The sequence below is a fragment of the Ovis aries genome, chromosome 3 (assembly GCF_016772045.2).
Source record: "Ovis aries strain OAR_USU_Benz2616 breed Rambouillet chromosome 3, ARS-UI_Ramb_v3.0, whole genome shotgun sequence".
Lineage (NCBI taxonomy): Eukaryota > Metazoa > Chordata > Mammalia > Artiodactyla > Bovidae > Ovis > Ovis aries.
In genome coordinates this window covers 203,037,342-203,065,284 of record NC_056056.1, presented here as the reverse complement: position 1 = coordinate 203,065,284, position 27,943 = coordinate 203,037,342, and the positions used below count along the sequence as shown (strand labels likewise).

The window sequence follows — 27,943 nt, the reverse complement described above, 5'->3', positions numbered from 1 at the left end:
TGGCAGGTGGATTCTTCACCACTGAGCCACCAGAGAAGCCCTTTGAATTGAGTGGCAAATCTTTAATTGAATCTTTCTCTTAATAGGGATGATTTTAGAGGTGAACTCCCTGGAGAAGGAGATGGCAATCCTTTCTTGCCTGGAGAATTCCATGGACAGAGGAGCCTGGTGGGCTACAGTCCGTGAGGTTGCAAAGAGTCAGACACAGCTGAATGACTTGCAGTTTTAGAGGTGAACTCTACCTGACCATGGATACCGCAGAGTTTCTTGTGTATTGTAGTGTCAAGGTTTGTAGAATTTTAGAATTGGGAGGGAGTTTTAAAGTTTTATCGTCCAGTCTTCTACTTGCAGAGTCCTTAAACTGAGTGTATTTTTTAGACTATCTCATTGAAGTAGACTTACAGGTTTGACTTGCTAAATATCTAATTCCAAGCAGATTGTTGCAACATAAGGCAATCTGTTCCCTTATTGCTCAACTTTGATGAGTTAGTTGAATGTGGTTCTGTCACTTAAGCCCAAGTTTGATTTTCTGTAACTTTCACTTACCATTTCATTTGTTTTTTAATGAAAGGCTCCCTAAAAGAATTGCTGGAAATTCTTCACCTGTATTTATTTGTTAGCTTCTACTATAACGGATATGAAAACAAACATACGTTTGACCTACTTTTCGTCTTGTTTCTTTCCAAGATACAATTTAGCTTTATCTTGACTTTGTAGTGAAAATTACATATGTGAACACAGGTAGGCTAGAAAAACCTTCCACATATTTTTATACTTGATAGGAAAGTTCCAAAGTGTCTATAGGGACTATTCGTTTTATTATTATTTCTAACTTGCATATGAGCAGAGGTTTTGGTTTATACAGTCTCACTTTTCTGCTACTAATAATAGCAACTTTTATCTTTTTCTTTCTTTCCCACAAAGGTTTTACATGTATTACTTCCTTTAAAACCTGTCTAACCTCTTCGAGTGGGCATTTTCCTTATTTGGCAAATGAGAATGATGAGGCTCAGAGAGGTTTAAAGACTTTTTCTGCCACATAGCTATTAAAGGTAGTGCCAGTTTTAAACTCGGGTCTAATTCTCAAACCTGTGTATTTAAAGCAGTTTGCAAGTCTGTCTCTGTAACATTTCTATTAATTTTGCCATCATATTTCATTAATTACATCATAAAATCAGATGTATTTCTGTTAAAGGATGTTCACATCTTTGGCTAACCCAGTTGGGATATCATATTGGTAGTGTGGCATGATTATAGGACATGTGTTGCTTCTGCTTGCTTCCCATTTGATAACCCCAGCTCCTCGATCCGTGGTTTGGACACACCAAGGATTTCCTTCCTGTGATAGCCCATCTCTCCCTAGTGCCCTATGGGGCTCCTTCCTGTCTCTGGGGAAACTGAAGCATAGGGTGAGAAAAAGTCACAAATGAATACTTTTTTTTTTTTTCTGAATGCTGTCAGCTGATACGTTCCATAAAGAAGGATGTTTTCACAGCTGTGTGCTTTAGAGGTAGCGGGGAAAGTCTGAATTTTTATAACTTGGGTGTCTTCTACCACAAAGGGAGTGACGCACATGGTTTGATGAGCTTAGAATGTGGAAACGCGCACTCCGAGCCCTGTCATAGTGACCTGGCATTTGTGGTCACACTGGGATCCAGATATGTCACCTTAGTGAACTTGAGTCCAAGGGTCAGGAGACCGAGGAGGGGACTTGTTGAGTACATGGTTTAATTACACGAGATCAATCAAGCTTTGAGTGAGTGATGACAGGCCAGAGTGTGTGTGTGTTTCAGTAGTTGCTAGGGGAGGAGAACAGAGTTTAATCTGCGGTTTTGTTGACCTTTGTTATCACTTTTATCTGTAGTTCCATAGACCTGCCTTTGCCGAGTTTTCAAAAGACCACAGTCAAGTGATTTACAGATTAAGGCCTCCTGTGCTGCTTGCACAAGAGGAGCTTATATCTTTCAATGTGGGTGACGTAAGTTTACTTTAGAGGCAGGAATGAGTTCATGTCTTTGGAGAGATATGAACAGAATGTGCGTCTCTTGCTCTCATGAGAAATAATTTTCTTTCTTTTTTTTTTTCTGGCAAGCACACTTGAAAGTTTTTTTTTTTTTTTAACTGAATAGTGTATTGGTTTTAAAATTTTATTTATTTTTGATTGGAGGATAATTGCTTTACAGTGTTCTGTTGGTTTCTGCTGTGCAACAACACAAATCAGTCATAACTATATATATACATCCTCTCCCTCTTGAGCCTGCCTCCTTCCTCCCACTCCACCCCTCTAGGGAAAAATAAATTTAAATCAGAACTTTGCTTTGAGGAAATGGAACGGAGTAACCAAGCCCGCAAGCCTCTAGAATTTGGGAGCTTCAGACAAGGCCCAAGGGGGTACCAATTGTGTGTTTGCAGAATTCATACAAAAGTGAGCGTTCCTCAGTATATGAAACAGCAGACGTCTATGGAGTACTACTTTGTATATATCTGTGAGCCACCTATGTGCCTTGGGTCTGAATTTCAGAGACAAAAGTACACGATTCCTTCCTCAAGGACCTTACCCAGTTACTGGAAAGAGAGCAAGAAGGTCAATAACGATATACAAAAACAATGCGATGATAACTGCCAAAAATGAATCTTCCACGAGAGCTCCAGCCCCTTGAAGAGTAAGATTTAGTTATAAATGAGCTATGTTGCGGCTGAAAACATTTTGACTCCAAACTATAACCAAGTTTCAAATAAGCAAAAGTGCCTTAAGCATAAATCAGAAGGAAAATGGTATTTTAAATTAATTCCTCAAGTGAGTTGCCAAATTGAGGACACTAGAATTTCAAGAATTGGCAGCTCTACAGCTCTCTTGGTTTGGCTATTATCTCCTTTAAATTACAGTACTATTTCTGTCACCAAAAATCATTAATTTACAGTATTTCTTCTTTGTTAATCCCGTCACTGTGGTTTGTTGTCATGATCATTATTACTGTTTATTTACTTTCTTAGTAGAGAAGGTACTAAAATCTGTCTCCTAAGGTCGTTCTGACAATTAAAATAAAACATATAATATGTTTAGCACAGTGCTTGGCTAAGAGAGTGCCATCATTAATGTTAACTGTTGTTTTTCTTGAAATTTAATGCTTTATACAGTGCCTGCCATGTAGTTAAGTTTTAGTAAATTTTGATACTATGTGGTTATAAAGGGCTTTCACATATCTCGTTTAATCCTCTCGGCTGCCTTCAAGGTACATAGTCTTACCCCTCTTTTACTGACAGAGAAATTGAAGTTAAGTGTATCAGTCAGATTTTCCATCTGATTTAAGCCGAGAAAGAATTTACCGAAAGGACAGTGACTGGTTTACAGAATCTCCTGAAGAACTCGAGAATCAGATTTTGAACAACCTACTCAAGCAGATGGCCAAAATCAGGCCACAGAACTGACCCGGTGAGGTCACTGTGGGTGTCATGACCAAGTGCTTGACGCACCTTGTACCACAGACAGTGACGGCTGGCCTCGGAGACTGGGCTTTGCCACTCTCTCTGCTTCTGTTGCTTCCTCAGAAACACTAATTCTCCAGAAACCGGAGAAAGTACCTCTTGGAAGGCCCCTATTTTGCAACATTTGCTCCCTCTTTAGTAGCTTGGGCGGATGGACAGATGGATGGAATTTCAGCCATTGAGTTTGTGTTCTGGCTGCAGGGCAGGTGGGGAAAAAAAGAGGCTTTTTGGCTCTTCAGTTTGGATATAATAGGTGACTAGGCTCTCACGTGTGACGCTTTGCCTTATTGCCAGCTGCTTGGGTCCTAATTCTCCGTGTTAAGAAAAAAAATACTCTTGTTTCCTGTTGATTGTATATAAGCTGAATAGAAATCAAGATTGTTTTCCTTATTAGTAGGCCTCATGTGTGGAAAAATATCAGTTTTTCTCTAAAATCCATCTCGTACTTAGAAATTAGCTGTTAATTTATAACAGTATTGCCTGAGCATTTTAAGCTACTAGTGAGTGTGAGAACATTCTGTCCCTTCAGGGTGTTTTGTTCAGTGTAAACAATTTATTCAATGTGTCCCCTAATCCATGGGACAGAGTGTGTAATCTTTCAAGGAAGGCATGAGTTAACACCGACAAGAAAGATGACTCCTTTGAACAAAGAAGTCCTCACATTAATATTTCCAATATCTTTTTCATTGCATCCTTTTCTTAGTACTTCATTTGTTTTTATATAAAGCAAATCTGCGATTCACCTTTCTGAAAACCTTAAAATTCAGGTCCCCAACGTGCTTGCTGTTGACTCTATAAAGACCCTTGCAGAGTCTGTACTGTGAGGAGCTGTGTACACACACCTCAAACTAAGTGTCGGTGGAATCAAGTGTTAGAACACTTTGTTCCTTGAAGCAAACTCTTTTAGAAAGGAAAGAAGCCCTTGGTGCTCAAAAAAAAGCTATCCTTACTTTGTCTGGAAAGCTACATTTTGAGGGTATTGATGTTTCAGTAAGTGGAGAACACCTGGGCGTGGTGGATGCTTGCTGCCAAGTTGCACGGAGGACCCAGGTGCCCAGTTTACAGGCTGGCATTCATTCTTCGGAGGAGGGAGGCAGAATGGGCTTTCTGCATTCATTTAGTGAGAGATCCTGAAAACCTGTGGCATCTGAACTACGTATGTTCATCAGTTCAGTTCAGTTCGGTCGCTCAGTCGTGTCCAGCTTTTTGTGACCCCATGAACTGCAGCACACCAGGCCTCCCTGTCCATCACCAACTCCTGGAGTTCACTCAAACTCACATCCATCAAGTCGGTGATGCCATCCAGCCATCTCATCCTCTGTCGTCCCCTTCTCCTCCTGCCCCTAATCCCTCCCAGCAGTAGAGTCTTTTCCAATGAGTCAACTCTTTAGACTGCATTTCTCTAATTATTGTTTTAACTTTTTATTTTATATTGGTGTGTAATCGATCAGCAGTGTTGTGATAGTTTCAGGTGGACAGCAAAGGGACTCAGCCATATATATGCGTGTGTCTCTTCTCCCCTTTCATTATCTTTTATTTTCATACTCAGAGTAAGAGTCTTCTGAATTTAAATATGTTCCTTTCTGCAGATAATTCTAAATTAGTCTTAAAAAAAACAAAAAGAAACGTGGTATAGCACTCTAGAATAATACTTTGTCTTTCTCTGCAGAAAGTGAAAGTGAAGTCACTCAGTCGTGTCCGACTCTTTGTGACCCCGTGGACTGTAGCCTACCAGGCTCCTCTGTCCATGGAATTCTCCAGGCAATAGCACTGGAGTAGATTGCCATTTCCTTCTCCAGGGGATCTTCCCAACCCAGGGACTGAACCCGGGTCTCCCACATTGTAGACAGAAGCTTTACCATCTGAGCCACCAGGGAAGTCAGAGAAACTTGGAAGTTTTGAAGTTTAGACTTGGAAGCAAACATGGTTCAACTCACTCAATTTTCAGAGAAGGAAATGAGACTTAGATGTTTTCGCTTGGTTTATCCTTTTATAGTTTTCCTTTTATTCCCTATTGGCCACACATTTTTGGCCACTTTATTAGGTATTGTAAAATATTTTTGTTGAGCGAAAGTGAAAATCAACCTACTTGACTTTTTTTGTTGTGTGGAATATACAGGAACAAAATTTACCATCTTAACCCTTTTTGAGTGTGCATTTCAGTGGCAGTAAGTACATTCATCAAAAAAGCAAGAAAGTTCCAGAAAAACATCTATTTCTGCTTTATTGACTATGCCAAAGCCTTTGACAGTGTGGATCACAATAAACTGTGGAAAATTCTGAAAGAGATGGGAATACCAGAGCACCTGACCTGCCTCTTGAGAAACCTATATGCAGGTCAGGCAGCAACAGTTAGAACTGGGCATGGAACAACAGACTGGTTTCAAATAGGAAAAGGAGTACGTCAAAGCTGTGTATTGTCACCCTGCTTATTTAACTTATATGCCAAGTACATCATGAGAAATGCTGGAATGGAAGAAGCACAAACTGGAATCAGGATTTCCGGGAGAAATATCAATAACCTCAGATATCCAGATGACACCACCCTTGTGGCAGAAAGTGAAGAGGAACTAAAAAGCCTCTTGATGAAAGTGAAAGAGGAGAGTGAAAAAGTTGGCTTGAAGCTCAACATTCAGAAAATGAAGATCATGGCGTCTGGTCCCATCACTTCCTGGGAAATAGATGGGGAAAAAGTGGAAACAGTGTCAGACTTTATATTTTTGGGCTCCAAAATCACTGCAGATGGTGACTGCAGCCATGAAATTAAAAGACGCTTACTCCTTGGAAGAAAAGTTAGGACCAACCTAGATAGCATATTCAAAACCAGAGACATTACTTTGCCAACAAAGGTCTGTCTAGTCAAGGCTATGGTTTTTCCTGTGGTCATGTCTGGATGTGAGAGTTGGACTGTGAAGAAGGCTGAGTGCCGAAGAATTGATGCTTTTGAACTGTGGTGTTGGAGAAGACTCTTGAGATTCCCTTGGACTGCAAGGAGATCCAACCAGTCCATTCTGAAGGAGATCAGCCCTGGGATTTCTTTGGAGGGAATGATGCTAAAGCTGAAACTCCAGTACTTTGGCCACCTGATGCGAAGAGTTGACTCATTGGAAAAGTCTCTGATGCTGGGAGGGATTGGGGGCAGGAGGAGAAGGGGACGACAGAGGATGAGATGGCTGGATGGCATCACTGACTTGATGGACGTGAGTCTGAGTGAACTCTGGGAGTTGGTGATGGACAGGGAGGCCTGGCGTGCTGCGATTCATGGGGTCGCAAAGAGTCGGACGTGACTGAGCCAACTGAACTGAAGTACATTCATATTATCATGCAACGTCACCACCATCCATCTCTATAACTTCATCATCCAAAATTGAAATTCTGTACCCATTAAAGGGTAACTTCCTATTATCTCCTCTCTCAGCCACTGGCAACCATTATTCTTTCTTTCTCTATGAATTTGACTATTCTTTGTACCTCATGTAAGTGGAATCATACAATATTTGCCCTTTTGTGTCTGGCTTATTTCATTAGCATAATGTTCTCAGGGTTCATCCATGTTATAGCATAAGTCAGAGTTTCCTTCCTTTTTAGGCTGAATGATATAACATTGTATGTATATACCACTTTCTGCATATCCATTAGCCTATTGATGGATGCTTGAGTTGCTTTCCTTTCTTAACTCTGATGAATAATGCTGCTGTGAACATGAGTGTACAAATATCACTTTCAGTCCTGGCTTTCAGGTATATACTCAGAAATGGAATTGCTGATAATCATACAGTAATGTTTTGAAGAACTACCATGCTGTTTTCCACAGTGACTGTACTACACATTTTAAATTCCCATCACCAATGCAAAAAACACTTTGGAGGATTCCAATTCCTCCACGTTCTCAGTAACTCTTATTGTTTTCTGCTGTTTTGATGGTAGCCTTACGAATGACTGGGAGGTAGTATCTTATTGCAGTTTTAATTTGCATGTCCCATATGATTAGTGATTTTGACCGTTTCATGTGTTTATTGGCTATTTATATATATCTTCTTTGGAGAAATATCTATTCAAGTCTTCTGACCATTTTTGAACCGAGCTGTTTCGTTTTTAATGTGAGTTTTAGGAGTCTTTTTTTAATGTATTCTAAATGTTAGCCCCTCATCAGATGTATGTAAGTAAGTAAGTAAAGTCACTCAATTGTGTCTGACTCTTTGTGACCCGTGGACTGCAGCCCACCAGGCTCCTCAGACTGCAGCCCACCAGGCTCCTCAGTCCATGGGATTCTCCAGGCAAGAATACTGGAGTGGGTTGCCATTTCCTTCTCCAGGGGGTCTTCCCAACCCAGGGATCGAACCCAGGTCTCCCGCATTGGAGACAGACGCTTTAACCTCTGAGCCATCAGGAAAGCCCTATCAGATATATTTGATTAGTGTATATTGTCTCCCATTCTGTAGGCTCCCTTTTAATCTGTTGTTAGTGCCTTTTGTTGCATAAAATTTTTAAATTTCTATGAAATCCAGCTTGTCTATTTTATCTTTTGTTGTCTGTATCTTTCATGTCATAGCCAAGAAATCATTGCCAAATCCAATGTTGTGAAGCTTCTGTCATTTCCTCGAAGAGTTTTATAGTTAAATCTGATCTATTTTGAATTAATTTTTGTATGTGGTGTTAGATAAGAATTCAGCTTCCTTCTTTTGCACCTGAATATCCAGTTTTCTCATCACCGTTTCCTAAAAAGACGGTTCTTTTCCCCATCCACGGTCTTCACACCACTGTAGGGAACCATTTGACCACATATGTGAGGGTTTGTTTCCGGGCTCTCTTCTATTCCATAGGACTTCCCTGGTGGCTCAGTCAGTGAACGGTCTGCCTGCAATGCAGGAGACCCAGGTTCAGTCCCTGGGTCAGGAAGTTCCCCTGGAGAAGGAAATGGCAAGCCACTCCAGTATTCTTGCCTGGAGAATTCCATGGACAGAGGAGCCTGGTGGGCTGCAGTCCATGGGGTCACAGAGAGTCAGGCAAGACTGAGGGATGAACACTTTGACTTTTATCCTGTTCCATGGATCTATATGTCTGTTTATGCCAGTAGCACATTGTTTTGTTTACTGTAGCTTTTTAGTAAGTTTTGAAGTCGCCGAGTATGAGTCTTCCACTTTTGCTCTTCTTTTTTAGGATTGTTTTGCTTATTGAGGTTTCTTTGAGATTCCATATAAATTCTAGGTTGTGCTTTTCTATTTCTGCAGAAACTGTTGGAGCTTCAGTAGGCATTGCATTGACTCTGTAGATCACTTTAAGTAGTATTGATACCTTAATCATCTTGTCTTTTAGATCGTGAAAGATGAGTTGTCTTTCTACTTATTTATGTCTTTTTCTACTTCTTCCACCCGTGTTTTGCAGTGTTCATTGTACAGATCCTTCGTCTCCTTGGTTAATTCCTAAGTATCCTTTTTTCATACTTCAGTAAATGTAATTGTTTTCTTAATTTCCTTTTTGGATTGTTCATTGTTGGTATATAGAAATGCATCTGATTTTTGTGTGTTAACTTTGTATTCTGCTACTGTGCTGTCTCTCTGCTGAGGAGCGGGGCTTCCCAGATCTTTTCTAAGCCTGCACCTTTCCTGGGCAGACACAGTGAATTTCTGATTTCTCCCATATATGTGGTTGCTTTTGATTGTTCTCATGGCCAGTGTCTAGCTCCAGATGTTCTCATGTTTAATATCTAGCTCCAAAAGGGGAAAAAAGAGAAAAATGAAAGGGAAGAGAAAAGGTGCCAGCACTTTAAGTCCCCAGAAATCACTTCAGCTGGAGGGTGAGAGGCCTTGCAACAGTGCGGGGTGTGCACCACGAGTGGCCACTGCCTCCGTGTCTGCCCCTTTGTGATCAGAACCTGGACCCCTGGTGTTCGGAGGGAGAGGCTCCTTATTGCCCACCCTGGCTCCTACAAGCTGTAAGTTGTTCACCGCTGCCTGCCATGGGTTTGGGGATGGTAAGATGCTGCTGTGCTAAAAGGCTGAAAGTGACTGAAATCAAGCACAGTTTACCATCCAGACCTTCCCCTGGAAGTTGAAGCCTTCAGTAGACTCCAGAGTTCCAAAATAGTTATATCAGACAGATTCTGCCAGTGCAGTTTTTGTCTAGGTGGAGAGACGGATTCCTGCTGCATCCCATTCTACTGTCTTCCCAGAATCCTCTGTTTAATTTTTAAAGGAACTACCGTATTGTCTTCCACAGTGGGGGTGCCATTGTACATTCTCTCCAGCAACCCCTAAGGGTTTCAATTTCAGCAATGTTTTCAAACATTGTTTTCAAAACATTTTACATCCTCATCAGAACTTATTATTTTCTATTATTTGGATAATAGCTGCTATGTCAGTTACAAGTGGATCTCATTGTGGTTTTTTTGTGTTTTTGTTTTTTTTGCATTTCCCTAATGAGTAGTGATAATGAGCATCTTTAATGTGCTTAGTGACATTCTTGTATCTTTGGTGAAATGTCTACTTAAGTCCTTTGCCCATTTTTGAACTGGCTTTTGTTGTTACTTTTCATTTGAGTCCCTGTTCACCTCTGTGTTCTTTGTATTTAAGTCCTACTGCTTCTGGTAATCTGCCTGAGGAGGGAGATCACTTTTTTATTTTTCACAGTCCTGATGTATATAGTATATGTAGAAGGCAGTGCTAGCAGATAATCATATATGGTAGGATTGGCCCTGCTTATTTGATTACAGCAACAGTTGGTAATTGGGGACTTGAGGACATTGAGAAAATTAACATGAATTGAGTGCCTACTCTGTGCCTTACACTATGGCAGGCATCAGTTCAGTTCAGTCGCTCAGTCACGTCCCACTCTTTGTGACCCCATGAATTGCAGCACGCCAGGCCTCCCTGTCCATTACCAACTCCCGGAGTTCACTCAGACTTACATCCATCGAGTCAGTGATGCCATCCAGCCATCTCATCCTCTGTCGTCCCCTTCTCCTCCTGCCCCCAATCCCTCCCAGCATCAGAGTCTTTTCCAATGAGTCAGCTCTTCGCATGAGGTGGCCAAAGTAGAGTTTCAGCTTTAGCATCATTCCTTCCAAAGAACACCCAGGGCTGATCTCCTTCAGAATGGACTGGTTGGATCTCCTGGCAGTCCAAGGGACTCTCAAGAGTCTTCTCCAACACCACAGTTCAAAAGCATCAATTCTTCGGTGCTCAGCTTACCTTGGTATAATTTTCTCAGTACTCCTTTAATGTAGGTAGTATTTAATTTGCAGATGAAGGGTTTGAGTTCAGGGAAGTTGAACATCCACCCTCCCATGACACAGGCGGTAAACAGCAATTCCTGGATTCAAATTCCCAGGTCAGTCTGATTCTAAAGCTTATACTTTCTTCCTTCTGTCAAGCTGCCTCCCTTCCTTGCCCTGTAAGTTCAACAAGAGTACAAGGCTTTGAGCCTGAAGACTATTTAAGAAGGATAATGAGTTGAACCTTTACTTAACTCTTTGGGAGGAAAAAGTGGAGGAGATTGTAAAAAGCTAAGTTAAGTTCATATTAGTGGATAGGATTCCTTGAAGATGGTGAGGTTTCTCATTTGTAGGTACTGATTGCACTTGGAAAACTTGTATCTGCTTTGGGTTGTTGACATTCTCTGTTCTTGTTTCTTTAGTACCATAAACCAGGGCATTGACCGTGGACAGATGGGTGCCTGAACCTGGAGGGGTGAAATGCTTTCTGTGCCCGACTGCTGATTCCCCCCAAGCCTGAGTACCCCTTTACCTCCTGAGTCTTAGGACAGGGAAGGTGATAGGGAACAGATATTTACCAGGATCCTACTGTATGCTAGGTAAATCCTGAAAGGGAAGTGATTATTATCCCAATTTTACATGAGAAAACTGAGGCTCAGAGGTATAAGGTAAATTGTCAAAGTTTACACTGTTCATAAGTAATGGGACTCAAATCAGCCTTCCCCATGTTCCCTGTCTTGGTCCATTTGGGCTTCTATAACAAAATATCATGGACTGGATGTCTTCAATCAGCAGAAAATTATTTCTCCCAGTTCTGGGGGCCGAGAAGTCCGCAATCAAAGTGCTGGCAGATTCAGTGTTGGTGAGGGACCACTTCCATTCACAACCAGCAGTCTTTCTACTGTGCCCTACATGGTGAATGAATCAGTCGTACCCTCTGGGGTTTCTTTTATGAGGGCACTAAGCCCATTCGTGATGGCTCCAGCCTTATGACCTAATCACCCCCAAAGGCCCTGCCTCCTCATACTTTCTCATTAGGTCTTAGCACATGTATTTTGGGGGATACGGACATTCAGTCTGTATGTAGCACTCTCTCAATGAGGAAGTTCTTTCTTGGCCCTCTGGTAGTTAGAGCCTCTGGTAGAAATGATTAGGAGGGAGCATTCTCTCCACACTGAAAGCTGTGATAGATTGGCTGTTATACTGGGGCTGTCTACACTTGCAGTCTCTTCTGCCACATGGATTAACCGAAACAATAATGGTAGCCATTCTGGGTCGCTGCTTCTCCTGAGTGAGATTGGTGTGCCTCTGAGGTGGACATAAAAAGTCCTCAGGGAACCAGTCATGGAGGGCACACTTTTCTGAATACCGCAAAAGAATCGATCACTAACGTACATCATAAGGTCCTGTTTAAATGGGCAGGTGTTTGTAGACCTGAATGCCTTTGGGATCTAGAGTTTAGGTAAATAATACACATGGCTTATGTACTTCTGACTTTGAAATATTCTGTGACCAATAGAGTAAAAAATCCTTGATTTTGTGGGGAGGTGATTTCTTTTTTTTTATAATCTGTTGCTTAGTTGTACCTTCACAATAGCTGTTGTCAAAGTTACATAGCTTCTGCTTTCTGGTTCTGCAGAAGAAAATGACGCTTGTTATACTATTTCCCAAATTTGAGTGCTATTACTCATAATACTGATTTCTACTCCTGAAAGTAACTAAGTTTTTAAAAGTTAAGGAATTCAGCTTGGTAATAGCATAGGTTAATAGCCATATGGCTCTGTACTATACTTTTAGAAAAACTTTTTTTTCCTACCTGACATTTCAGAAAGAAAAAGATGTCTCAGCAAAAATCTTTTCCAAATTTCTAACCCTGATGGTTTTTCCACTCAACACTTTACAAAGAGAGGTAGGTACAAATGGCAAGTTGCTGTATCTGTGTAATACTCAGACGTGGTCCTCACCCATTCCCCAGAGCCCACTCTTCATTCCTGGGTAAACAGAGTGGTTTCAACAGGATCTTAGGGTATGCCTCAGTATTTACCGTTTGCAAATATGGAATCTATTAAATCACGTCTTTAGGTCAATAAACATCTACGTTGTGTACATCACTGTGTTAAGCTAAAGAAGAGTTAGAAAGCTGAGGGTAATGGCTGTTCCCTAACACAGTAAGGAAGACATAATTTAGAAACTATTGTTTAACATGAAAAACTAACCATAAATCGTAAAAGAATAGAATATCAGGGATGAAGTGTCATGATTGCTAATTTTTTAATGGCTTAGGAAAAGACAACGAAAGGATGAAGTATTAATAGATGTGATAAAATGTCAGTGGCTGATTCTAGATCGTATTTGGGTATATAATTTTTCCTTTCTGTATATTTGAAAATTTATGTAATAAAATATAAAAAAGGAAAAAAAGACAACCATAAAGAGCATTTATAAAACTATACAAAAGATCATTTCAAGGGTATATAGAGTTCATTGTCTGTTACCTAAGCTAAGGGTTTAGGTTATCACTAGAGTTGGTAAGTAAGACTCAAAATAGAGGTATAAGCCTAGAGGCCCTCAGAGGCCAGGCAGGTAATGTGAATGAGGGATGCTGGTTGGCTGTGTTCAGGTAGAGGATGACAGAGCAGAAGAGCACATAGTTAAAGCATCAACAATTTTTTAAAATGAACATGTGTTCCAAATAAAAACCTCTTGGAGGGCAGGCAATATATGGTCTCCTGCAAAAGAAAAAAATTTACCATCTCTGAATGTACCCAGCTTTCTGTCTGCTCTCCTCCTTTCATCAGAAGATATAGGGGTGCTTCAGGCATCAGAATGGGGGAGCTGAGTTCCTGACAGTTGAGAACCTGGGAAAACTTTATTCTCATTGCCTGCAGGACCAGCCTGTCTTGTTGGAGCTCTGTAACTTCAGGAGTAGAAAAAGTGGCCCATCTTTTTTTTTTTTTCCTTTTTTTGTCTTGCTCCTTTGGTGTCCTGGAACTGGATTTATGGGCCGATTTTCAGATTCCTGTGAGTCTAAGAAGCACGTTCTAATAATAGACCTGTGTACCTGGGCTTTGTTTTTAGGTATTTAGGGGAGGGTACAGTTGCAGTTTATAAGAGTGATTTCTTTTTCTTTTTAAAATTTTATTTAATTTATTTATTTATTTATTTTTTGGCTATGCAGCATGTGGGATCTTAGTACCCCAACCAGGGATAGAAGCCATACCCCCTGCTTTAGAAGTATGGAGTCTTAACCACTGGACCAGCAGGGAAGTCCCTTCAAGTGTAATTTCTCTGACCTTGGAGTTGCTGAGTGGCTTCCTTTGAACACCTTAGGGTGCCTTCTAGACTTAGCAAACTTTCCCCCCACCTCTCCCATTTTTGTAGGAAGAAGGGTCAGGGTTTTGGTTGAAGACCCGTTGCTGGTTTGGAGGCTCTCTGTTTCAGCCTCTGGTGCCATGGGCCAGTACTGGCTGGAGCTCTCTTCCCTGCCACTCTTTAGGGCAGGCTCTGGAATCTTCCTCACTCACCTTGGAGGAGCAGGTGCAGGCTGAGAGCAGGCCTCACTCTGAAGTATATATGGGAATGCAGAGCAGGGACCCAGAGAAGCCTTTCTCCCTGTGAAGATTTCCTCTCTCTTTTTAAAAATAATTAATTAATTAATTTGGCTGCACCGGATCTTAGTTGCAGCATGTGGGATCTAGTTCTCTGACCAGGGATTGAACCCGGGCCTCTTGCATTGTTAGCCTGAAATCAAAACCACTGGACCACCAGGGAAGTCCCCCATTCTTGATAATTAAACTATTTAAATATGGTAAAGACTATTTAATAACTACCAATAGCAATTACACAATGAACAGCAAATACTTAAATCTTTACATTTTGGTTCAAAAGCTTGACTGAGATTCCAGCAATTACCACTTACATTTAACTGTCTAAGAGAGTCTTATAAATACAATAGGGGTATAAAATAAGTACTATAGACATTATACATAAATGAAAAAAGTCTTTTTAAAGATATCATCTGAAAAAGCCAAGATACGCTAGAAAAACTTTTACATTAATAAGACAATTTGAACATGATAAATTCACCAAGGCAGTGTATTTTCTTCATTTTCTATATACCTTTCTTTTATAACTTCATATCCTTGGGAGATTTTTCCATGTGAATATGTACCAGCCTTGGGTTTCCCTAGTGGCTCAGATGGTAAAGAATCTGCCTGCAGTGCAGGAGATGTGGGTTCGATGCCTGGGTTTGGAAAATCCCCTGGAGAAGAAGCAGCTACCCACTCCAGTATTCTTGCCTGGAGAATTCCATGGACAGAGGAGCCTGGTGGGCTGCAGTCCCTGAGGTCACAAAGAGTTGGACATGACTGAGTGACTAATACACACACGTATAGATCATCTTCATTCTTTTCCGTGGCCATGTAATACCATTTATGGATGTACCTTGATTGATACTGATAGCGAGCTCCCTTGATGGATATTGAGGTATTCGCTCTCCTTTTCTTATTATAGTCACTACTACAATGACTAATCATTTAAATAATGATACATCGTTTAGCATGTGTGCTAACATATAAATTCCTAGTAGAGAAATTGCTGCATTTAATGGCTTTATGCATTTATAATTGCATAAATTGATATCTTTACCAAATCATCCTCTGTGATGACATTAGCAGCTTACATACAAGTCAGCAATGCCTGTTTCCTCATAGTTCCACCCACAGAGTTTTTAATCACACTTTTGGATTTTTACCAGTTTGAGAGAAGAATGCGCTTCCAGTGAAGTCTTCTTTTCTATTTTTCTTATTATGAGTGAACTTCTGCATCTTATTGTTGTAGCATTGGTATTTACTTTTTTGTGAAATGCCATTCATATCCTTTGTCTGACTTGCTTTTGCTGATTTTTTGCTTGCCAGTTTCTAGGAGCTCTTTATCTAATAGGAAGCTTACCATTTATGATACATGTAGCAAATATTTCTCGCAGGTTTTTTGTTTTGTTTTAGCTTACACTGCTTTTTGCCATGAGGAATCTTGATTTTTATCTTTTGGATATATCAATGTTTCCTTTATGGTCTTTGTGTTATCGTGGCCCACTTTTTTTTTTTTAAATCCTGGCCCACTTTTGATGGCACAGAATCATTTAATTCCTCTTCTCACAGTTTGTCTTCAGTCTTTTTATGACTTCAGTCCTAGATTGACAACAAAATGCTCTAGGTGCCTTTCTTCCCAAGTCTGTGTTCCTGGAACTGTACTCTTTGTCAGTAGTGGCGTAGCCATTGATAACTTTGTTAGGAGATTTTAGTGGCCTGAAAAACCCCACATTTTCTCAGGATGGACACTCTAGAAAAATGTTTGGCAGTTACTTATAAAACTGAACATGCAGTTGTCATGCAACCCAGCAATTGTTACTGCTGTCCAGTTGCTTAGTCGTGTCTGACTCTTTGCGACCCCATGGATTACAGTACGCCAGGCATCCCTGTCCTTCACCATCTCTAGGAGCTTGCTCAAACTCATGTACATTGAGTCAGTGATGCTGTCCCACCTTCTCATCCTCTGTCGTCTCCTTCTCCTCCTGCCTTTCCCAGCATCAGGGTCTTTGAAATAAGTTAGCTGTTTGCATCAGGTGGCCAAACTATTGGAGCTTCAGCTTCAGCATCAGTCCTTCCAATGAATATTCAAGACTGATTTCCTTTAGGATTGTCTGGTGTGGTCTCCCTGCAGTCCAAGGGCCCCTCAAGAGTCTTCTGTAGCACTGCAGTTCAAAAGCATCAATTCTGCAGCACTCAGCCTTCCTTATGGTCCAAGTCTCACATCCATACATGACCACAGGAAAAACCATAGCCTTGATGGATCTTAGTCGGCAAAGTAACATCTCTGCTTTTGAATATGCTATCTAGCTTGGTCATAACTTTTCTTCCAAGGAGTGTCTTTTAGTTTCATGGCTGCAGTCACCATCCACAGTGATTTTGGAGCCCCAGAAAATAAAGTCTGTCACTGTTTCCACTGTTTCCCCATCTATTTGCCATGAAGTGATGGGACTGGATGCCATGATCTTTGTATTTTGAATGTTGAGTTTTAAGCCAGCTTTTTCACTCTCCTCTTTCACTTTCATCAAGAGGCCCTTTAGTTCTTCTTCACTTTCTGCCATAAGGGTGGTGTCATTTGCATATCAGAGGTTATTGATATTTCTCCTGAGAATCTTGATTCCATTTCGTGCTTCATCCAGCCTGGCATTTCACATGATGTACTCTGCATAGAAGTTAAATAAACAGTGACAATATACAGCCTTGACGTACTCCTTTCTCAATTTTGAACAGGTCCATTGTTCATGTCCAGTTCTATCTGTTGCTTCTTGACCTACATACAGGTTTTGCGGGAGGCAGGTCAGGTGATCTGGTATTCCTATCTCTTTAAAGAGTTTTCCAGAGTTTGTTGTGATTCTCACAGTCAAAGGTGTTAGTGTAGTCAGTAAAGCAGAAGTAGATGTTTTTCCGGAATTCTCTTGCTTTTTTGATGATTTAACAGATGTTGGCAATTCCACTGGTTCCTGATTTCACTGTCTTTTCTAAATGTAGCTTAAACATCTGGAAATTCTTGGTTCATGTACTGTTGAAGCCTGGCTTGGAGAATTTTGCTAACGTGAAGTGAGTGCAATTTTGTGGTAGTTTGAACGTTCTTTGGCATTGACTTTCTTTGGGATTGAAATGAAAACATCTTTTCCAGTCCTGTGGCCACTGCTGAGTTTTCCATATTTTCTGGCATGTTGAGCGCAGCACTTTCACAGCATTGTCTTGTAGGATTTGAAATAGTTCGGTTGGAATTCCATCAGCTCCACTAGCTTTGTTTGCAGTGATGCTTCCTAAGACCCACTTGACTTCTCTCTCACTCCAAGATGACTAGTCTAGGTGAGTGACCACACCATTATGGTTATCTGGGTCATTTAAGAGTTTTTTTTTGTATAGTTCTTCTGTGTATTCTTGCCACCTCTTAACATCTTCTGCTTCTGTTAGGTCCACACCATTTCTATCCTTTATTGTGCCCATCTTTGGATGAAATGTTCCCTTGGTATCTCTGATTTTCTTGAAGAGATCTCTAGTCTTTCCCATTCTGTTGTTTTCCTCTATTTCTTTATGTTGTTCACAGGAAGGCTTTCTTATGTCTCCTTGCTATTCTTTGGAATGCTGCATTCAGATGGGTATATCTTTCTTTTTCTCCTCTTCCTTTCACTTCTCTTTTCTCAGCTATTTGTAAGGCCTCATCAGACAACCAGTTAGCCTTTTTGCATTTCTTCTTGCAGATGGTTTTGATCACCACCTTCTGTACAGTGTTATGAACCACTGTTCATAGTTCTTCAGGCACTCTGTCTATCAGATCTAATCCCTTGAATCTATTTCTCACTTCTACTGTATAAGTGTAAGGGATTTGATTTAGGTCATACCTGAATGGTCTAGTGGTTTTCCCTACTTTCTTCAATTTAAGTCTGAATTTTGCAATAAGGCGTTCATGATCTGAGCCACAGTCAGCTCCCTGTCTTGTCTTTGCTGACTGTACCCTTTGTTTTGTTTTGCAGTTGTACTCTTGGGCATTCATCCCGGAGAAATGAAAATCTGTGTTTACAGAAAAACCCGTATGGCGACTGTCCATAGCATCTTTGTTTTGTCATAGCCCCAAACTGGAAACAACCCAAATGTCCTTCAACAGGGGAATAGTTAACCAAACTCTGGGTGATACATACCATGGAGGACTACTCAGAAATTAAAGTGAACAAACTACTGATACATGCAACAAGTAAATGAATCTCTGAGGGATTATGTTAAGTGAAAAAAGTCAATCCCAAACGGTTACATTTTGGATTTTTCCCTTTTTGAACATTTTTGAAATGGCAAAATTTTAGAAATGGTGAACAGATTAGTGTTTGTTGGAGCTGAGGATAGAAGAGGGGTAGTTGTGGTTATAAAAAGCAACAGAACTTGTGGTGTTGGAATGGCTCCATATCTGACTGTGGTAGTGATACCCAAACCTATGCATGTGAAAAAACTGTACAGAGCTAAACACACGTCCAGGTAAAGTGGGGATATCTGAGCAGATCAGTGGGTCCTACCCATGTCAGTGTCCTGACTGTGATACTGTATTATAGCTTCGCAAGATGTTGCCTTTGGGAGAAGCTAGGTAAAGGAATACACAAGATCTTGTACACAGGATCTCAATAAAAACGTCAGATCTAAAACATAAATCCTTATTGCTGCCAAAGTCAGCCCTGTCAAAAGCTCCTAGGGGGAGGCAGGCTCTGAGGAACTCCAGGCTGTCCCGTGCCAGGGTCGGCAGTGGAGGTGGGGGAGCAGGGCCCTGCGGGGTGCAGCGCGCACTCTGCTGTCAGGCCAGAGGAGGAGCTGAGAGAATTCTCTGGAACAGCTCCATCGGGTCAGCCAGCCTCCATCTTCTTTAGGGGATGAAGAACTTGGCTTACGCCCCAGTTCCTCAGAACCAGTGGAGGTTTGACATTGGTGGTTGGGAGGCAGCAGTGGGGAAGGCTTCCCAAGACAAGCTTGGGTGCGCGAGTCCATCCTGACAGTGCCCAGTGCTTGTGCTTGTCATGTTTATTTCGGATCTGCACTGTGCCATTGGCTCTGGTGTGAGTGTACCACTCTGGGAGTGGAAGGGGGTCCGTGAGATCCCCAGGCTCCCAGTAGGAATTCTCAGAGGTCAAAACCACTTTCACAGTAATACTTAGATGATTGTTAATTACTCACATCCTCTTACAAAAGTGTGCAGAAGAGTTTTTCAGAGGTTTCATGATGTAAAACAGCAACATATTAAATGCAGAAGCAGGTCTGAGACTCTAGCTGTTTGCTATGAAGCCAAGACAGTGAAAAGACTAACAAAAATGTAAATGAATGCCACTCTTCTCACTTCTTTGTTTGAGAAAGTAGTTATATCCTTTAAAATATGTTATTTACATTAGCACATATGGGGTGATTATTATTATTAATTTATTTATTTTAACTGGAGGCTAATTACTTTACAGTACTGTAGTGGTTTTTGCCATACATTGATGCGAATTAGCCATGGGTGGACATGGGTCCCGCATCCTGAAACCCCCCTCCCAGCTCCCTCCCCATCCCATCCCTCAGGGTGTCCTGGTGCACTGACTTTGAGTGCCCTGTTTCATGCATCGAACTTGGACTGGTGCTCTGTTCACGTATGTTAATATACATGTTTCAGTGCTATTCTCTCAAATCATCCTACCCTCGCCTTCTCCCATAGAGTCCGAAAGTCTGTTCTTTATATTTGTGTCTCTTTTGCTGTCTTGCATATAGGGTCATCATTACCATCTTTCTAAATTCCATATATATGCATTAATATACTGTATTGGTGTTTTTCTTTCTGACTTACTTCACTCTGTATAATAGGCTCCAGTTTCATCTACCTCATTAGAACTGATTCAAATGCATTCTTTTTAATAGCTGAGTAATATTATTTTTAAAAATGATAACTGTTTGGGAGTTTTCTGTTTTTTTTTTTTTTTTTCCATTTTTTAATCGGAGGACATTTGCTTTACAATGTTGTATTGGTTTCTGCCATACAGCAACATGAATCAGCCATAGGTATACATATGTCCCCTCCCTCTTTTCTCCCACCCCATCCCACCCCTCTGGGTTGTCACAGAGCACCAGATTGAGCTCCCTGAGTTACACCAGCAACTTCTAACTGGCTATCTGTTTTACATACGGTAATGCATATGTTTCAGTGCTACTCTCGATTCTCACCTTCTCCTCCCTCTGCTCAGTTTTAATTTTTAACAGCTTTGAATATTGCTTTAAACTACATACACAAGTGCTTTGGGGTCCTTGATAATTTCTGGGAGGATCAAAGTGTCCTGACACCAAAGTTTGTGAACCTTTGAGTTGGAAGGAAGCACTTGATCAGAAATCAGGGGACTTGAGTTCTGGTCAGGACTTTGTTGTGTGACCCTTAGTATGTCATTTAAGCTCTTTAACTGATATTTCGTGTTTTGTAAATGCTGATAATTATCCTGGTCTATATACCTTAAAGAAAGGTAAGGTAATTCTGTGTGAAAGGCTTTGAAAAATAATATCCTGTTCAAATTTAAGGGAATTTAATAGTTATCCAGCTAAACTGATGTTGGAAGAAAATGTAAAGGATGAGGCTCATGGCATGTTAGTGGACATCTTGCTCAGGTTTTAAATGTCTTCATGTTTGTATTTCCTCCTAACAGTTTCCTTATATATATTTTCTTCTGTTTCTCAGACAACCGTTTTAAAGTTCTTTTGGTCAAGAAGGGATTTATATTCTTAATATCTTAAAGTAGTGCCATAATGTCAGGTGCTGTGTCTTATAGAAACCACTTACTGTGTGACTTTAGGTAAGTTACTTAACCTCTCTGTATCTTGGGTTCCTCACTTGTAAAATGCAGCTAATGGTCATTTACTTTCCTGGGCAATTATAAGTCTGAAAAATAATGCCCAGGAGGCACTTTGCCAAGTGCTTGGTTCCTTCTAGACACTCCGTAAATGATAGTTGCTGTGATTGTCACTAGCACACGACAATAGATGCAAGGTTAAGTTTAAACCTCTTACTCTATCTTCCGTGAACTTGTTATTAAACTACTTTATTCACAAGTTTACTAGTAATTTTCGTTTCATTTTTTTTTCTTTTTTTCTGCTTTGAAGGGCTGTTGAGTGGCCAGACTTCCCCAACAAACGCCAAACTGGAGAAACTGGACTCCCAGCAAGTGCTGCAGCTCTGTCTCCGCTACCAGGACCACCTCCATCAGTGCGCCGAGGCCGTGGCTTTCGACCAGAACGCTTTGGTGAAACGAATCAAAGAGGTAATGGATCGCGAGAAAGTAGCATGGCTGACTCAGTCTTGTGATTCCCTGTGACTCCTGGGTCCTCTTCTCCTGGGGTGTAGCACCACTGACCCCAGTTTTTTGGGAGGTAGTCGTTTTCTGTTTCGATGTCTTGACATTTGTCCCCATGACTTTGGGCACATTGTCTTTCCCAGCAGTACAATGTGGTGATAGAAAAGAGTGATCTGTGGAGTAGACTAACCTGAAGTTTGAATCCTGGTTCTCCATTTATTTGCTTGGGAAGGTTACCTCCCTTCTCTTGGTCTCAGTTTCCTCATAAGAAAAATGGGTCTAATAGTAATAACCTTCCAGAAGGGTTGAGTGAAGATTACATTGCTCAGTACGTGTTAACTGTTGTTAGTATGTGTGAAGTCCTGCCATACTAATTTGCTTTGACTGACACTTCAGCTCTTTCCTGTGTGTAGTTTATATTTTATATACTGATACTGAGAACTGATACTCCAGTCGAATATCAGTTCTTTGGGAGCAAAGCATCTGACATCGTCCTCAATTATATTTTTCACTGTGTCAGCAGGAAGAGCTCAGTGATTCTTATTGGTTAGATAAAAACAGTTGTGCCTACTTAACCCACAGGGTTTTTGTGAAGAAAGACACAAGATAATTCACGTGAAAGTACTTAGTAAATGAAAGAGTGTGTGGTACACATGTTAAGTAATTATGAATAACAATAAGTGGACTCTTCTTTCAAACATTTAAATATATCATAGACTGGGCCAGCACATCACACAGCTCTGGGAGCACCAAGGTATAAGTAAGTATGTTTACAAAAATTTTCAATCAAGAAGGAATTTCTCTTCTGATACCTTGAAGTGATGTCATATAAAGAAAAGGTAAGAAGCTGTAACTTGGAGAAACCACCTGTGTGAATGGCATTTCCTGGCATTTACCAAATTGGTCCTGGTCATTGATTCTGGCAGGAGAAGATGGACAGGAGGAAACACACAGGGAGAAAGTGGAGAATCACTGCAGATTAATGATCAGTTAGTAGCAGAAGCACTGCATCCTTGAGGGGACAGAGTAGTCGTTAGCTCTGCTAATAGATGTAAATGTGCCGACACCTCCATTATTTTACTATTTACTCTCCATGGAATGTTGTGTGCATGTATGCTTTTCTTATGGACTGATGACTTTTATATGGAAAAGTATTAAATATGACCTTTTTTATTGATCAGCATGCATGTGGCCTTTTCGATATTAAACTTATTTTACTACATTATGGTCGGCAGAACTTGGAAGTTCCAAACAGGACTATGCATTAGAATCACTTGGATTTTTTTGTTTTAGTGTTGAATTCTCTCCTCTCCAGTAGGCCTAGCATGTGGTCTGTGAATCATTATCTTAATCAACTTATTGAATGATACGAACGTGATTCTCCATTACATGGGATTTGGGAACCACTCATCTAGAGCATTATTTTCCAAGATAAGTTCTGTAAAACTGGTTCCATACAAACAAGGCCAGACTTCTTGCATATTTTATTACCATCCTCAGAAAGTCCCAATACATCAGTTCAGTTCAGTTCAGTTCAGTTCAGTCCCTCGACTCTTTGCGACCCCATGAATCGCAGCACGCTTCCCTGTCCATCACCAGCTCCCGGAGTTCACTCAGACTCACATCCATCAAGTCAGTGATGCCATCCAGCCATCTCATCCTCAGTCATCCCCTTCTCCTCCAGCCCCCAATCCCTCCCAGCATCAGAGACTTTTCCAACGAGTCAACTCTTCACATGAGGTGGCCAAAGTACTGGAGCTTCGGCTTTAGCATCATTCCTTCCAAAGAAATCCCAGGGCTGATCTCCTTCAGAATCGACTGGTTGGGTCTCCTTGCAGTCCAAGGGACTCTCAAGAGTCTTCTCTAACACCACAGTTCAAAAGCATCAATTCTTTGGCACTCAGCCTTATTCACAGTCCAACTCTCACATCCATACATGACTACTGGAAAACCATAGCCTTGACTAGACGGACCTTAGTCGGCAAAGTAATGTCTCTGCTTTTGAATATGCTAACTAGGTTGGTCATAACTTTTCTTCCAAGGAGTAAGCGTCTTTTAATTTCATGGAGGCAGTCACCATCTGCAGTGATTTTGGAGCCCCCCAAAATAAAGTCTGACACTGTTTCCACTGTTTCCCCATCTATTTCCCATGAAGTGATGGGACCGGATGCCATGATCTTCGTTTTCTGAATGTTGAGCTTTAAGCCAACTTTTTCACTCTCCTCTTTCACTTTCATCAAGAGGTTTTTTTAGTTCCTCTTCACTTTCTGCCATAAGGGTGGTGTCATCTGCATATCTGAGGATTGATATTTCTCCCAGCAATCTTGATTCCAGCTTGTGTTTCTTCCAGTCCAGCGTTTCTCATGATGTACTTGGCATATAAGTTAAATAAGCAGGGTGACAGTATACAGCCTTGACGTACTCCTTTTCCTATTTGGAACCAGTCTGTTGTTCCATGTCCAGTTCTAACTGTTGCTTCCTGGCCTGCATACAGATTTCTCAAGAGGCAGGTTAGGTGGTCTGGTATTCCCATCTCTTTCAGAATTTTCCACAGTTTCTTGTGATCCACACAGTCAAAGGCTTTGGCATAGTCAATAAAGCAGAAATCGATGTTTTTCTGGAACTCTTGCTTTTTCCGTGATCCAGCAGATGTTGGCAATTTGATCTCTGGTTCCTCTGCCTTTTCTAAAACCAGCTTGAACATCAGGGAGTTCATGGTTCATGTATTGCTGAAGCCTAGCTTGGAGAATTTTGAGCATTACTTTACTAGCATGTGAGATGAGTGCAATTGTGTGGTAGTTTGAGCATTCTTTGGCATTGCCTTTCTTTGGGATTGGAATGAAAACTGACCTTTTCCAGTCCTGTGGCCACTGCTGAGTTTTCCAAATTTGCTGGCGTATTGAGTGCAGTACTTTCACAGCATCATCTTTCAGGATTTGAAACAGCTCATCTGGAATTCCATCACCTCCACTAGCTTTGTTCGTAGTGATGCTTTCTAGGGCCCACTTGACTTCACATTCCAAGATGTCTGGTTCTAGATGAGTGATCACACCATCGTGATTATCCGGGTCGTGAAGATCCTTTTGTACAGTTCTTCTGTGTATTCTTGCTATCTCTTCTTAATATCTTCTGCTTCTGTTAGGGCCATACCATTTCTGTCTTTTATTGAGCCCATCTTTGCATGAAGTGTTCCTTTGGTATCTCTAATTTTCTTGAAGAGATCTCTAGTCTTTCCCATTCTGCTGTTTTCCTCTATTTCTTTGCATTGATCGCTGAAGAAGGCTTTCTTATCTCTCCTTGCTATTCTTTGGAACTCTGCATTCAGATGCTTATCTTTCCTTTTCTCCTTGGCTTTTCGCTTCTCTTCTTTTCACAGCTATTTGTAAGGCTTCCCCAGACAGCCATGTTGCTTTTTTGCAATTCTTTTCCATGGGGATGGTCTTGATCCCTGTCTCCTGTACAATGTCATGAACCTCCATCCATAGTTCATCAGGCACTCTATATGTCAGATCTAGGCCCTTAAATCTATTGCTCACTTCCACTGTATAATCATAAGGGATTTGATTTAGGTCATACCTGAATGGTCTAGTGGTTTTACCTACTTTCTTTAATTTCAGTCTGAATTTGGTAATAAGGAGTTTATGATCTGAGCCAGTCAGCTCCTGGTCTTGTTTTTGTTGACTGTATAGAGCTTCTCCATCTTTGGCTGCAAAGAATATAATCAGTCTGATTTCAGTGTTGACCATCTGGTGATGTCCATGTGTAGAGTCTTCCCCTGTGTTGTTGGAAGAGGGTGTTTGCTATGACCAGTGTGTTATCTTGGCAAAACTCTATTAGTCTTTGACCTGCTTCATTCCGCATTCCAAGGCCAAATTTGCCTGTTACGCCAGATGTTTCTTGACTTCCTACTTTTGCATTCCAGTCCCCTATAATGAAAAGGACATCTTTTGGGGTGTTAGTTCTAAAAGGTCTTGTAGGTCTTCATAGAACCGTTCAACTTCAGCTTCTTCAGCATTACTGGTTGGGGCATAGACTTGGATTACTGTGATATTGAATGGTTTGCCTTGGAAACAGAGATCATTCTGTCATGTTTGAGATTGCATCCAAGTACTGCATTTTGGACTCTTGTTGACCATGATGGCTACTCCATTTCTTCTGAGGGATTCCTGCCTGCAGTAGTAGATATAATGGTCATCTGAGTTAAATTCACCCATTCCAGTCCATTTTAGTTCGCTGATTCCTAGAATGTCCACGTTCACTCTTGCCATCTCCTGTTTGACCACTTCCAATTTGCCTTGATTCATGGACCTGAGATTCCAGGTTCCTATGCAATATTGCTCTTTACAGCATTGGACCTTGCTTCTATCACCAGTCACATCCACAACTGGATATTGTTTTTGCTTTGGCTCCATCCCTTTCCAGTGCATATTATCTTATTAAAAGTTCTTAGCAATGTTACAGTAAAGAACATAAGCACTTTTCAAACTTATTTGATTTTGGAACCCTTATCTTGGGTAGCATCTGTTAACATCTTATATGATTAGTCTTTTTTTTTTAAAGTTGATCTTTAGCATCTTCACAGTACACATACCCTCTGATTTCTCTCTCTCTCTCTCAAAACAACAAGAGTATTTATTTGGTTGCGTTGGGTCTAAGTTGCATCTTGGAGGATCTTCATTCCGGCATGAAGGCTCCTCACTGCAGCATGTGGGCCCAATTGCCCTGCATGATAATGGGATTTTAGTACCTTGACCAAGGATTGAACCTGAGTCTCCTCTATTGGAAGGCAAATTCTTAACCACCAGACCACCAGGGAAGTCCCAGGAGTGTGTTTTTTAGAGCCACCTTTGGGAAGTGCTTCTGTAGACGTAAGACCTTACCATTTTTGACTGTGTTAGAAATTAACTATGTCATTAATTTTCAGATTTTAGAATAAATCAACATTTTACTGTTTCCTGTCTTCTTTTTGATAGGGTCCTCTACTCCATACCTGTCGCTTCATGGTTTAGGAAAATATGGTACGGAAAGATTAAGTGACTAGCTCACTGTCAAAGATCCGGGCAGAGTATTTTGTAGTTGATAGTACCAGACAGACAGAGTTCATTATACCACACTCTCAACTCCAGAGTGGTTTCTTGGGCCCGAGTGAGTGTTAGAATCACCTGGGAATTTTCACTCCAGTATATATGGTGGAAACCTTTACACAGACACTGAAGCAGACAAATACTGGGGCCTTTCCTCTCCTCACTGCTACTGTCCTGTCCTGTCCGGCTACTACAGGCATCAACTTGTGAAGACCTCTGTTTCATCCACATCCCCACTCACTCCCTTCCACCTCCCCAACTGGTCTCTTTTGCAGAAAATCTCAGGCATATTATTTCATTCATGAATATTTAAGCGTATATGTCTTTAAAAATAGAGGACCCCTTTAAAAAACTGTTTAATTTGAATTACTTTCAGACTTAGAGAACAGTTCAAAACATAATTCAGAGGATCCCTTATATGCCTCTCATTATTTTGTCTAAAGCGAGCATCTTACAAAGCCTTAGTACAATGACAAAACCAGGAAATTCACATTGGTACAATACCATTAACTAAATAGAGATTTTTTTTTTAAACCAGTTTTTCCATTGACAAAAACTCCTTTTTGAAAACACAGCCAGAGTACCATTATCATACTTAAAATATCACCTTCATTCATGCAGTATAGCTGAGATGCTTTTAAGTGACATGTTGATTTCACTCCAAACCAGTTAGATGGAAACTTCTGAAGGGAGGTGGGTAGGGGAGGGAGAAAGCCAGGCCCTGGTGTTCATGAACACCCTCTGGATAATTCTCACAAGTACCCAGGGTTGAGCACCAGTGCTGTGGAGCGTTCATTAAAAACAGTTAAACTAAGTTTAAAATTCTGTGTTTGAGGAGCCTTGGAATTCACTTTGAGCCATCAGTAGTGGCCAGAATTGTTGCCAAGCAGAGAGAGCAGGCCCGGTACAAGCAGTGCCTCATTAGCTCTCTCAGGGCCAGAGAGGTGAGCACAGTTTGCAGGTTTTCAGCAGAGACGTGTCCTCTCTCTTGGTGCAAACTCCTGAAACACACGTGTCTGTGTGCACTCACTTCAAACCCCAGGGTTGAAATTAGTCACTTCCAAAGGAATAAAGCAGAGGATGTCGTTTTGATCAAACACCAGCTCGCTTGTATTATTCCAGATGTTTCCTGGAAATTGGGTTGCAAGTGTAAGGAAGTAACATAATGCTATATGCATGGAAAAGTCAAGGAACCTAATAACCGTGGAGAATGTGTATTAGTGGAAGTAGAACCTGGATCAGCCAGAAGCTCTGAAAGCTGCAGCACTTGGGGTCACT

The 27,943-nt window shown here is 41.0% G+C and overlaps 1 protein-coding gene across 3 annotated transcripts in view; it reads left to right on the top strand.

Moving 5' to 3' along the window:
• Window positions 1-27,943, top strand: part of BORCS5 (BLOC-1 related complex subunit 5) — a 97,813-nt gene that overhangs the window by 44,589 nt on the left and 25,281 nt on the right. For all 3 annotated transcript variants that reach the window (XM_012175341.4, XM_004006853.4, XM_042247516.2), the window contains exon 3: window positions 21,391-21,548. In XM_012175341.4, coding sequence (XP_012030731.1) covers window positions 21,391-21,548 — 158 coding nt within the window. The remainder of the gene's footprint in view (window positions 1-21,390; window positions 21,549-27,943) is intronic.